We start from the raw sequence: 13,098 nt of genomic DNA, 5'->3' as shown, positions 1-13,098 counted from the left end.
AAGGGACAAGCAGTTGCCATGTGGCTACTGCCATTTCAGACCATTATTATTTATACCACTGAAGCACATAGATTTTGCTAGGTACTGTACAAACCCAGAGGAAGAGACAGTTCCAGGCCCAATGCACTCACAATCTATATAGGCAAGACAGGCACAGAACGAGTGGAATAAGATTTGCCCAAAGTCACGAGCAGAGCCAGGAACAGAACCCTGGTCACCTCATTCCTCAGCCACTGTCCTAGCCACAAGACCACACTACCTCTCCGTGGGATAGGAAGACGATGTGATGGAACATTTCAGCTTCTTCTCCTCTCTTCCACTGCAAGAAGCCCCTCAGTGGCTGAACAATGTATGAACAGCAGCAGCAGGCTCCCTCCCCCTTTCCTTTCCTGTTTGTTAAAACACACACACTCTCTCTTCTTTCTCTCATTCAGTATCTAACGGAGCATCCAGCTTTGTGTGGCAGGGATTGTCAGTCACTCTCCTGGAGGAAGCTCTGAGTGCCTGCAGGCTGGCATGTCAAACTGTTCCTCCGGGATGAAGCACATTCCAGGAGCACAGTCGTCCATATGATTTTTTTTTTGTTTTCCAGGAGTTAGTTAGTTTCCAGAAGAAGTGCTTTAATCCTGCTTGCTATAGGTTGATCCACGTGGAGAGAAAGTGGAACGGAAAGGACAGATCCCCATCCCAAACAGCGATGAGACAGTAATTCCAGGTATGTGGCTTTGCTGTGCCTTCATTACTGAATTCAGAGAATGCTCTTGCATTTGCCAGGTGGGTTGGGAAGGGCTCATTCTTGGTGCACTGTGGAGATTTGGTATGTTTTGTCCATGGCAGAGTTTAAGCATCATCACCCTGGGGACTGATTTCAGGTGCTGGCAGCCCTGAGATATGGAATTAAGAAGACGCGTGCAGCAAGCAACACTGACCGGAGTTTTGAAATGTTCCTGAGCAGAAGCAGGGAGCCTGGGGAGCAGGATGCTCAGAGGAAAGAGGGGTTAGGAGTGGGGAGGCTGGGGGCATCTGTGGAAACGAATCGCAAACCTACAGAGCAGAGAACGCCAGGTGTGGATAGAACGAGCTGCTGCCTGAGAAATTCTGCTCCCCGCTGTAAATCTTTCCCTGAATCTTCTGATAGAAACCTCTTTATGCTGGTTTCCATTGTCATTTACAAAGGAACACGCTCCTGGTATGCTGCTGTCATTACCAGGAGCAAGCCGGAGAGGCTGGGTGTAGAATGAAAGTCAGGGGTTGCCATCTTTCCTCCCTTGTTGCATATTGCTTTTAAGAGTGGTTGCTGCTCCCAGGGCTGGGGTAGACTCTTTGCTGTCTGCTCCTCAAATGTGTCCAACCAGAAGCTGAGTTACTGCTACAGGTTTGGTGGAAGTAGGATTCTAGTTTCTCCCTTCCAACTTTCTCTTCAGGGACTCTCTTCGCCTCCTCCATTATCTGCTGTGGTTACATCTCACTTCTGGAGCAGAATCAGGCCGCACACTCCCCAAACCACAGCTGGATCCTGGCACACAACCAGCATATCCCTTCTCTTACCTCCTGCAGCCTCCCACAGCTGGTGCAGAGAAAAGCATGTCAGGAATCTGCTTCCCCATGCCCAGCCAATCTCTGCCACATGGCAACGTTGCAGGCACTTCTGCTACAGGCTTTCATGTCTGTAAGGGGAATACCAGCTCCGTTGTCATTCTCCACAGGGCTGGGAACCGCTGGGAATGAAGTATGTGTGAGCTTCTCCACAGCCAGTGCTCCTCCATCACTCCCTGTTGGGTCTTCTGCTGGGACTAGAGTGGCTGTGAGCTCTTCCACCATCAGCGCTCCTGCAACATTCTCCCCAGTGCTTTCTGTGGGGGGAGAACCAGGGCTGAAGTATAGATGAATTATGTCTCCTACAACTAGTGCTGTCACCTCCTATTGCTCCTCCTCTTCTGAGCCAAGTAGCTGGGAGCTCCCCCAATCAATTCCCTTGCACCATTTCCTGCAGAAACTTCTACTGTTCCTTTGAAGCACCCTAACGTGAAAGTATGAACACATCATGCTAGGAACCTGCAGGTTCCCGTACGGAAACAGGAGCCCCTGGGGTTATTCCCCCCAGTTATGCTTCATCGCTTGAGCAGCGCTAGGTCATCCAACTCTTGACCTCTACATTTGTTAGGGTGGTTTTAGTGCTGTTGTCCCTTCCTTGTTTTATCCTCTCTCCTCCACCCAGGGGCTCAGTCATGGAGTGAGGAGGGATTATGCTACCACCTTGCTGGCGTGACATTCCCCAGTGTTTTCAGAATCAATTAAGATTCAAACCTGGGCCCACTGGGTTTCTGAGCACAGGAGGTGCCAGAGTGCTGGGGAAGTGGCCACTTGATGGTGCTCTTGGATTCCTGTGGCTTCGAGAGTTGGACTAGATGACCTCCTGAGGTCCCTTCCAACCCTGATATTCTATGATTCAATTTCCAGCTGCCTGACTTCTCTTGATTTTCCTCTCTGTCCCGCAATCTCTACCCTCCCAAGGAAGCCCTATCACTGTTCTACACAATATGGGGGCTTTGTGCTCCTCCAGGATCAGATGATATTTTGCAGGGAACGAGGAGTAGAGTGGAAAGTGGGCAGGTTGGAAGGGTCTCTCTCTTGCTCTCTCACACACACACTTTGGGGCAGACCCTCAGCCAGAGAAAAGTGTCATAGCTCCTTCCACTGAAGGCCATCTGCTACTGGCCAGTCTCAGAAACAGGATCTGGACTACATGGATCATGTGTCTGATCTGGTCTGGCAATTCTTAGGTCTAACCAGGGACAGTGGAAACCTAGAACGTTATTGCTACATAATTTCTGGAGGGCAGAGAGGGGCTCAGACCCCAGAGTCCCCCTGTAGTGCGGTCCATAATGACTCCCTGGTGTTGCACGAGGAAGGATAGATCCAGCTCTTGCAGGGTCCCGGCTTCAGGCAATGACTCCAGCGTTTCTGCCCCACCTCATGCGGTAACCGTGAGGTCGGTCTGAAGTAGGGAAGGGAGAGTTGGTCTAGTCCTTTCTAGGCATTGGTCTAGTCCAAGCCCTAACTCAACACTTTTTCTTGTTTTGACCTGATAGGCCAGTTTGGATCTGAGCGGGAGAGAGGGAATAGCAGCAACAGGACCATGACCAGGTACATGAAAATACAGACGTTATTAGCAGCCCTTTGATTCCTCATGCCCTATGCCAGTAGCAAAAAGAGACCATGTGCAATGTTAATCAGAACAGCTACTCTAAGATTGGAAGCAGAGAGAAGAGTCTGGCTCCAGGTCCCTTCCTTTCCCACTTTAAACCTAATGGTGACGGGCTCGTGACTGCAGAGGGCCTTTGATCTAAGGATAGCCGTTGCCATTATCCCCCTCCCATCCGCTCCCTGTGCCCCCCTCACGCTCAGAAACTGCTGATTGGAGCCGCCATAATCTCACTGTGCACGGCTTTGAATTAACCAGCTTTGTTTTCTGTCTCCAGAGGGAAAGACTCTCCCGCTCTGTCTCCAACTCTGTCCAACTGTCTCATTTTTCAGGAGATGCCCTCTGCCATTTCTCCTGTCCTGTCTCTGTATGGAGCATGTTCACAGCCTGGACACTCACGGAAACAATGTATAGATAGGAGTCAAACCATCCAGGTGGCTAGTACTGGGGGCTGTACGGGTGCATGTCGTGGGGGCACACTCACCCTTGGAGGTCAGGACGCCGCATTGCAGGGATTCTTTCCACTCCAGAACTGCCTTTTGGTGGTCAATCTGGTTCTGCAGTAGAGTTTTTCTGGGTTACTCAGCCAGGTCACACTTAAAGTTCAGTCCCCTCCTAACGCAAGGAAAGTCCTCCTGCTGTAATTGGTAAGGCTGCAAACTGGCTTCCCCCCGTCCGCCTCTTCAGAGTCCTTTTCCTGGCTTCCCCAGGGCTGGCAACACAGTCCTTCCAAACAGAACTTGACAGAATTTCACACTTCCTTTGCAGAACAGCACGTGCCAGGGCACCTCCTCCAGCTCCTCAGTAGAATGAAAATGAACTAAAACTACAAATGAAATTAAACACTACTGAAGGATATTTCACCCCTCTCCAGGCTTGAGCCTCTCAATCTTCGTGAGCTCCCTACTTCTCTTGCAGAACCACAAGCCAGATTCTCTGGAGGCTTCGCTCTTGCTCCAAAGGCCTACTGCAGGAGTTAGCTCTGCTCCTGCATCTCAGCTGTCAAGCCACAACCCAGCTCAACTGCTGTCCTCCACAGTCAGTCCCAACTGCACTTGCTTAAGCCTTTTTAGTGTGAGGCTTAGGTGTTTGCCATTCTAACACCTAACCCCATTAGTCCCACTCCCTCTGGGTGAGATGCAATTAATTACAGCACAGGTGGGGCTGGTCCCATTTCCCCTTAAAGGGGCCAGTCACCCAGTGACAGTGCGATTTGTGAGTCACCTATCACTCCCAGGTGAGCAGACCTGGATAGTGAGGGCAGGCAGGCAGGCAGGCAGTCCGTCCGTCCGTCCGTCCGTCCGTCCGTCGTCCGTCCGTCCGTCCGTCCAGGTCATTTAGAATGTGAATATTCTGGAACTGGATTTCATTGCCAACTGGAGTGGACTCTGGGTCTAATCCCTGGGAGAAAAGGAACCTAAAGTAGACTGCACTGCTCAGATGGGATGGACTGTGGCTGCAGCCCTGATGGATCCTTTGAATGGATGCTAGGCTGGGGTTTCTATGCATAACTGGAAGCTACAGAACTCCCAGTTGTGGCTGCATGTCCACCAGACATGCTTCTATCCCATCCTCAGTCTGGTCCTGTCCTGCCTTGAGAACTGGGGTGCAGCCATTAAAGCCTGCACTGTGCACAGTGTCACTCTCCCACATTCCCATACGGGCAGGAGGAAGATTGTAGCACCCAGGAGTGGAGACATCCAACATCCCAGTTCTCCTTACTGGGGGTAGCCTCTCTCCCCTTTGGGCTGCAGTTGCCACACTCAGTGTGGCAGGTCTTCCCTGAAGCAGAGGATGAACCATGAAGCATCCACATACAGGACTATTACTCGGCCCCAGCAATGTGTTCAGTGCTGCACAGGGCGCTACTGTTGTCTGATTACCAAAGAGGTTGAGCACAAGCAGTTCCCAGTGACTTCAGTGGGATTTGTGGGTTCTCAGCACCTCTGAAAATCAGGCATCCTCAGGCCCTTGAGCAAGGTGACCCTCCTGGGCCACCAAGGAGACTTGACCTGTGCCTCTCCCGTCGAAAGGTACACTCCTCTCAGAGACAGCTGGGTGTATATCTCTACCCCTGAGGTCACCTCTTGCTCCCTGCAGACCACAGACCTTCCTCAGCATGACTCTGCCTTTGAAGAGACAGAGATGGTAGGTTTCATCTCAGCAGCGGAACAGATCTAAATAATTTCCCTGTCAGAGGCACAAGGCCGTTGAACACTCTCCCAGTTGTTTACGGTAGTGGAGAGGACTGAACAGCAATGGGAGTATTTCTGGTTCTGCCAGCCCACTTGTCTGCACTGCTACTGCTTCTTTCCCACAAAAGTAGTTCCTAGCTCCTGAAATCTCTCCATTTAGCCTGGCAGCTTTGCTGGGACTCTAGGGTGTGAGTGGCTTGCTACCCTAACTCCCACATTCCAATATGCATTTAGGGGGCTGTAACTCCACAGTTTGATTTCCCATTGGGATGAACCTCGGTGCATGAGCTGTCGACCTAGAAGCAGCCCAAATGGCCTTGGAGCAGCCCAGTGGTGGGGTTTTTTTCACCATCCTCTGCAGCCTGAGGCACTTGGTGGTTTGAATGAGAGTCAATGGTAGATTCTCTGTAATCTGAAGTTTTTAAATCATGATTTGAGAACTTCAGTAACTCAGCCAGAAGTTAGGGATCTATTATAGGAGTGGCTGGGTGAAGTTCTGTGGCCCGCCATGTGCAGGAGGTCAGACTAGATGATCACTATGGTCCCTTCTGGCCTTCACGTCCATGAGTCTATGAGCCTATTGCGGTTTTGCCTCTTAACTAAAATTCCTTAATTGGTTTTTAATTATTGCCCTTTGAAAAGCAAAAGTCCATTAAGACCTTTTATGGTTGAGGCAAAAACAGCCCTAATGATTATTATGTTTCTGGCTGTTCCCAGGTTGTTTTTATCGCCAGTCTCCAACTAAAGAAAATAGCTTGATTTTAAATAGGAAACTCTGCAGCCAGTTGGCAGCTGATGTGGGAAAAAGAGAAAGGGAAGGTTCGGGACCAGGGATGATGCCAAGGCTGTGGGTAGATAGCTAGTTAGATGACTACAGATGGGGCAAGATAGACAGCAGTGAGGAAGCTGAGAAAGTCAGCCATGAAAACATGCCCATCATTCGTTCTGTTTTCTGCATCAGCCTTTGAACTGTAACTCTGCTCTTCCCTACTGCAGTTTGACTTTGGCTCAGCTCAGCACCTGTTACCTGAGGAGGGCAGCAGGCTGGAGGGAGTTTTCTGGGCCGCAGGGAAGCAGTGGGGCTGGGTCACCACTGCAGCATGCTGCCCATTGATCGGCAGCTTTGTTTCCATGGAGGCTCGTGCAACAAACTGTGTCTCTCAGCATTTTCTTTGTGCACTGATCAATACATTCTCTATGGCCCAACTTCTCCCTGCTCAGCTCATGTCTCCATTCGGTGCAAGAGCAGAAGCCTCTGTGGTGCGAGCTGCTAAGCCAGCTTCTCTTAGTTGTCTGGGATGAGCAGGTGGCCCTAGGGTTTTCTCTGTTGCTGTTAACGGGTCCCGCAGGGAGAAGAGAACAGTTCCAACAAACCTGCCTGTGGGTGTTGGTTTAGTTGGTGAAGGTTTAGTAGACACAACCAGTGCCAAGTGGGGTTACCCTCCCATTACCCCACCCAGCCACAGGTTACCTTCAACGCTGACTTCTCACCCTCATTACCTTCCTCCCGGCCTCACCTCCAGCTGAATGGGGGTGTTACCTTTCCCCCCTGCTGCCTAGGGTTACCCTTCCTCCTGACCTCTCCCACCTTAGATATGGCCCCCATTACCATACTATGGGAGCCTCTCACTGCCTTTAGTGTATTAGCCTCACAACGCCCTTGAGAGCCAAGCAGAGTGCTTTGATCTCTCTTTGTACAGCTAAGGAACTGAAACACAGAGAGTCTAAGTAATTTGTCCAGGGACCGTTCTCACCCCTGGACCATCCTTTCTCCCTCACTTGTAGCTGTGCAGAAATTACTCTGTCAATGCACTGCTTTTGCCTAGATGAGAAATACTACAAAGGCAGAGAATCACCTCCTCTTGGTCAGACCAGTGCAGCCTCACTGAAACCTGTCACTGCAATGGGATTGCGCTGAGAGGAGAAGTTACCCTCGCGTCTCTGCCATAGAAACCAGCACCGCCAGCAGAGCCACTGATGCCAAAGTTGTAAATGCCAATAAAAACACAGAGCGCACAAGGCAGAGCACAGCTGGGACGAGTCTAAATTAGACTGTTCCCCTTTCCCTGGGCTTCCCAAACAGCATCGCCTTGCAGCCACCAGAACAGATTCTTGAAGCCGCTCCCAAGGGGAGCTATGATCCTTGTTTCTGAGGAGTGATAAATGAACACAGCTATTTATTATTCATTACAACATAATTGCAGCCTCATTTACCATCGTGCTGGCCAATATTTTCTTCCATTTATTTAAGGAACTAGCTTAAACCACTTGCACATTTCACATAAAAACTCAGAGTCATCCATGCCTCGGGACATACTGTTCTGAGAACCCTGCAACTGTGGCTGTCAGGTTAGGATCTGCTGAGCTGCCCAGAAGCAGACGGTTCGCTGGTTCCTGTAGAAACAAATGTGAAACTTGGACCAATTCATTTGAAAGAAGGACGATAAGATGCTGTGCAGCTGCTCCTGCCTCTCAGGGTGCACTCTTTATTTTGGACCCATATTTCATTTACCTCAGTCGAGCAGCATTAGAACCCTTTCGCTCAACTGGAAATGATCCAGAACAGAAAAGCTGAACGGCAAATTTGCAGACGTTGTTATTTATGCAACTCAAGTGATCTAACCAGCACTTTGTTCAAGCATTATTCTTGGATCTTGGCCCCCCATTTGGGTCTGAGCAGGTGGAGAGTGTGACCCCTGCTCAGCCTCCGTCACTTCTCAGCTGGAGGGGTTCTGACAGAGAAAGGCTGGTGGGGATTTAATAGCTGTGTTGAATTTTATGCTGCGGTGTATGTGCTGAATAAAACCCCTGCAGTGGCAACATTCTCTTATTGTGATCGCAACAAAATCCAGCACTGGCTTATGGAGTTGGATTGGCCCTGTGTCATCATGCACAATGCTGCCAGAGGCACTTTCATGTGAGATGTTTGGACTCGTGCACCTTGCTGGGGGGAGGGGGGGGCATATTCACATCGGGACTCTTGTTCTTGTGTGTCACGCTCAGATGCTTGTTCATGCTTGGATACTCATGCACAACACTGGTGGAGCCTGTTCACACTCAGTCATTCATTCCCATCCACGACTCCGGTGCACACACATTCACACACGTTCCTGCAGAATGTCAGTGAATGCTCAGGTTGAATTTTCAGCGGCAGATTTCAGACCTAGCATCAGTGGGAACAATGGTTGAAGTGGTAGTGTAGACAAGGCTCCATCTAACCCTGTTCAGAGTAGGAGGTGAATTACAGGTTCTAGTTTACCTATTGTAGAGAAGGCCTTATATGCTCACTCTTTTGCATGCAACTGCATTCTGGCCTAGACACTGACTTTAGTACTTGATAACGATGGCTTGTTCCTGCTCAGATGCTCACACTGAAATGCTAAGATACCCAGTGCTGGTAAAGGCAAGAACTACTCAGATGCTCATTTTCCTGTGCAGGGCTAGTTCACAGCCCTGGTGGATATATCACATGGACACTTATTGTTATACATGAAGCTGATGGCTGCATAATGAACTAGAATATTTTATTGCATCCATTCTCGTGTGCCACGCTGGTGTTTCTCATACATGATACCGGTGGTGCCAATCCACCCTTAGACACCGGCTGGGAGAAACAGTGCCACAGGTTCCAGCCCCTGCTTGGGTACTTTATTGTTTCTCTCTCTAGTCTAAAGCACAGCAGGGGCCTGAGAGACCACAACAGGCAGGGCGCACAGAAGTGGTGCTGTAAACTGAGCTCCGTCTTGTCGCATCAGTATGGCGAGTGGAAGGATTGTTTGTTTGCTTTGTTAAAAAAACCATTCACTTTTAAATAAATAAAATCTGAAAAATTCATTTGGGAAATGGAACGGGCACTGGCCTTTCCTTGGTGGGTTAGGATGAATTTTAGCGTATGTTTAAAATAAGGTCTAATGGGGATTAACATCCCTCTGAGTGGCCGTGGTAACTATGTCTGGAAACCACAAATTTATCAGGGAGTAGGGAAAAGGCAAGGGATGTTACTGCTGCTGCTTCATTTGAAATGTCAACCTGGATATGCCACTGTGAATTGAGGTGCTTGAAGCTGCTCTGCTGTCTGAAATGGTCTCACTTTTACTATTTCCCTTTTACTCTTCCAGAGGTGACGTTATAGACTCCCCGCCTCCTGAAAGGACACGTCAGACATGGGGCTGCTGAAGCAAACCAACAGCACCCTGGTCATGGAGGAGCTGGTCTTGGATGAGAAGCTGCCACTAGGCTGGCGCTCCAATGGCATTGTCACTCCTAGCCAGGGTCTCCAAGGTTCCAGCAGCATGATGATGGACAGTACCAAGATTGTTGGGGTCCAGGTCATATTGATCGCAGCGTACTCCTTAATCATTCTCCTGGGATTCATCGGCAATTCCCTGGTGATCTACACGATAGTGAAATATAAAACCATGAGGACTGTAACCAACTTCTTCATTGCTAACCTGGCCGTGGCAGACCTCATGGTGGACACTCTCTGTTTGCCTTTCACCTTGGTGTACACGCTGCTGGATGAGTGGAAGTTTGGGGCTGTTCTTTGTCATCTGGTCCCTTATGCCCAAGCTTTGAGTGTCCATGTGTCTACCCTCACCTTAACTGTGATAGCTCTGGACAGGTATAGATGCATTGTTTTCCACTTGGACAGCAGGATCTCCAAGAGGCTCAGTTTCACGATCATAGCCATTACATGGTTGACTAGCGCGGTCCTGGCTGGCCCGCTGGCCATCTTCAGAGAGTACAGGCATGAGGAAATCCCATCCATCAATCTCAAAATAGCTGTCTGTTCTGAAAAGTGGCCTTCCGGAAATAACAGAGATGCCACCATTTATAGTCTTTCCATGCTCCTTCTGCAGTACATCCTTCCACTTGCCATTATCTGCTATGCCTACATCAGGATCTGGTTCAAGCTGAAAAATCATATCAGCCCCACCTCCAGCAGCGACAGCCAGTGCCGGAGGAAGAAGACAACAAAAATGCTAGTGATGGTGGTGGTGGTATTCGCAGTTTGCTGGCTCCCCTTCCACATCTTCCAGCTTGCCATCGACCTGGATTTGGTGCTCATCTTCCATGAGTACAAACTCCTTTACACTGTCTTCCATGTGGTGGCCATGTGCTCCACATTTGTAAACCCCTTGCTCTATGGGTGGATGAACAAGAACTACCGGAATGGGTTCCTCACGTTCTTCAGCTGCCAGAACAAGCCTGAGAGTATCTACCCTGACGGTTCAATTAGACGCCGGTCTTACACCTTCAAGGCCACCACTCTGAATGGGAGCATCAAGCACTCTGCTGGCAATGGGCAGCTGCCGACAGAGGTATAGAGATGAGAAACCCATTATCCACAGGGCAGAGACTGATTGCCCTGAACCGTTCCTCCCAGGACTGATGCCTTTTAGAGGGAAATGTTGTGTTGCGAAAATATTGTAGCTACCGTAGCCAAATGGAAGCACCTACTGTACCTATCAAAACAATCAAGCTGGTGTACTGTCCATTCTGTCTTATGAAACAGGTTAAGTATTCTGTCCTTTGAGTTCTGTGCTTACTTGTCCAGAAGTACAGAGAGCAGTTTGTTTGTACGTAAGCACGGAAACATGTGTTGTACAAAGGATATTTCCATTTAAAAAATGAGGCGATTCTCTTCTGCTATGTGTTGTGAAAAAGCTTCCATTCACTGAAATAAGAGCCACCACCAATGTGAATCTATCGAGACTGATGCACATTAAATATATTCTTGTATCTGGTATGTCCGTGCTCTTATTTGAATCTCTTCCTCGGGACCCTTATTAATTCCTCCCTAGACAATGATTCCAAACAAGGAGAATCCCACTTTATCCTAGAAATAGTAACATTTAGGATTCTGCTTGCTGCTGTTAAACTCAGAATCAGTCTTGGACAAGCAGGATTGAGCAGCTGAAAGTTAAAGTCATGCAGCACATAAGCCTGTCCCATGATTTTACATTTCCAGCCATTGCAGATGGGTCACTTGTCCAGCATTACCTCTAACAGGAGCTACTATTTCTAGAAAGGCTGAGTAGTAGCAGTAGTGTAATTAATAGTTTGTTCCATGACTGCTTAGTTTAGGCAAGGATTTAGGGAGACCCCATGTGGTGACACCAAGCAATGCAAGCTGTGTTTCGTTAGTCTGAGAGTCAGCGAGCCAGTGACAATAATGTTGTGGCCCTGGCAGATCAAGAGCAAATGTGGGGAGGGGAGAGCAGATGTGGGTCGGCAGATCATGAACAACCTCTGCATGGATCAATTAAGCTCCTGACTCAGGATTATTGACAGTATTGCTTTCATCCAGACTCAGAGATGTGGGCCTCATTCCCCAACATCCAGAACCACTGATCATTGAGGAAAATGTACGAATCACTATTTGAGGGTCTTTAGCAATAACCCCATTTTCTAACGCCCTATAAACAATGAGTAATTAAGGTACCATCTGTTTAGAGTCAGATTTAGATTGTATATAAATGCTCTAGTTTGGAAGGCAGAAATAACCTGTTAACCAACCCACCATGACAATGTCCCTGTACTTACATTAAGGGAAGTTGTACAGAAAAAGATATATTCTTTTAAACCAACCCCAGCATTTTCCTCTTTCAGGCTGCGTCAGCTGGAGAAACATATATTTAGCTTTCCCATCAAAGGAGACTTGATTGCCACAGTGATCTTAACAGCTCATCATTTGTGTCATTTGAAGTTAGTGTTCAACAGAGCGGAAAGTAACTCTGCAGAACCCCGGAAAAGGGACTTGACATACCTCCGAATTGAAAAAAAAAAAAGATTTGTAAGTCTTCAGTGGAACACAGGAAAACAAATGAGAGAAGGATGAAAGACCACAGGAATATAGGATTTGCCATATTGGATCAGATCATTGGTCCATCAAGACTGGAGTCCTGGGAAGCTTGGGGGGGGGAGGGATATTGCTAAATGACTTATTTGTGGGTCCTGTTTTCCTACCCCCTCCCTGTCTTGACCAGGCTCCAGCCATGCTTGCTCCTCAGCTCAGCTTTATGCTGCCACATTAGATTAGTTTCCTCCAGTCTTTTCGTTCCTCCTAGTATTTGCGTTAATTTAACCTAGCTGCAAGGAGGTATAAAAAAGTCCATAGGTGGCACAGTTATTCTTTCCAAACAGAGGGACCATTGCGCTGCAAGTTATGGCACCAAGACCTCACTTATGTGCCTGGGCAGAGTGTCTGGTGACAATTGCTATGAAGAATTGTCATAAAACCTGGCTGGTGGCAGATTTTCTAAATCAAACCCCATGCGGTTCTTTTTAGAGTGCTTGGGAACAAATGGGGATTCTGCTAATGAATTTAAGCTCCTGTGTTTGGATAACAGGGGTATCTTCTTTATATAGGAGCAATCTTGGCAAAATCCTTTGCTATTTAATGAATTTGTCAGTTCTGTGATTCATCTTCCAAGGAAATCACTATGTATCTTCATCAGCCCAGAGGATAACAAAAATGTTTATCTTCTTAAAGGAGGCTTAAATGAGTGGCAAGTATTGAGTTTTACCAACAAACATGTCATAAAGCAATTTAGCGCTCAGTAACATATGTCGCAGTAAAACATCAGCAAGACAGATTCTGGAGCAGATCGTTCTGTCAGCTGAGAAGAATGGGAAGCCAAGTTGCTTTCCTAAGTGCTTGCCAAATTGTCTTGTCCTGTGACACTACACAGCATG

At 48.3% G+C, this 13,098-nt stretch overlaps 1 protein-coding gene across 1 annotated transcript; it reads left to right on the top strand.

Moving 5' to 3' along the window:
- Positions 1–385: 385 nt before the first annotated feature.
- On the top strand, positions 386–11,142 carry LOC102937538 (neuropeptide Y receptor type 2). The gene is made up of 2 exons (XM_007071490.3): positions 386–715; positions 9,519–11,142. The coding sequence occupies exon 2, from the start codon at positions 9,564–9,566 to the stop codon at positions 10,725–10,727; it is 1,164 nt and encodes a 387-aa protein (XP_007071552.2). The 5' UTR covers positions 386–715; positions 9,519–9,563; the 3' UTR covers positions 10,728–11,142.
- The last annotated feature ends 1,956 nt before the right edge of the window (positions 11,143–13,098 follow it).

The sequence above is a fragment of the Chelonia mydas genome, chromosome 8 (genome assembly GCF_015237465.2).
Source record: "Chelonia mydas isolate rCheMyd1 chromosome 8, rCheMyd1.pri.v2, whole genome shotgun sequence".
Classification (NCBI taxonomy): Eukaryota; Metazoa; Chordata; order Testudines; family Cheloniidae; genus Chelonia; species Chelonia mydas.
The sequence above is the reverse complement of the archived record's forward strand: the minus strand, read 5'-3'. Positions and strand labels throughout refer to the sequence as shown.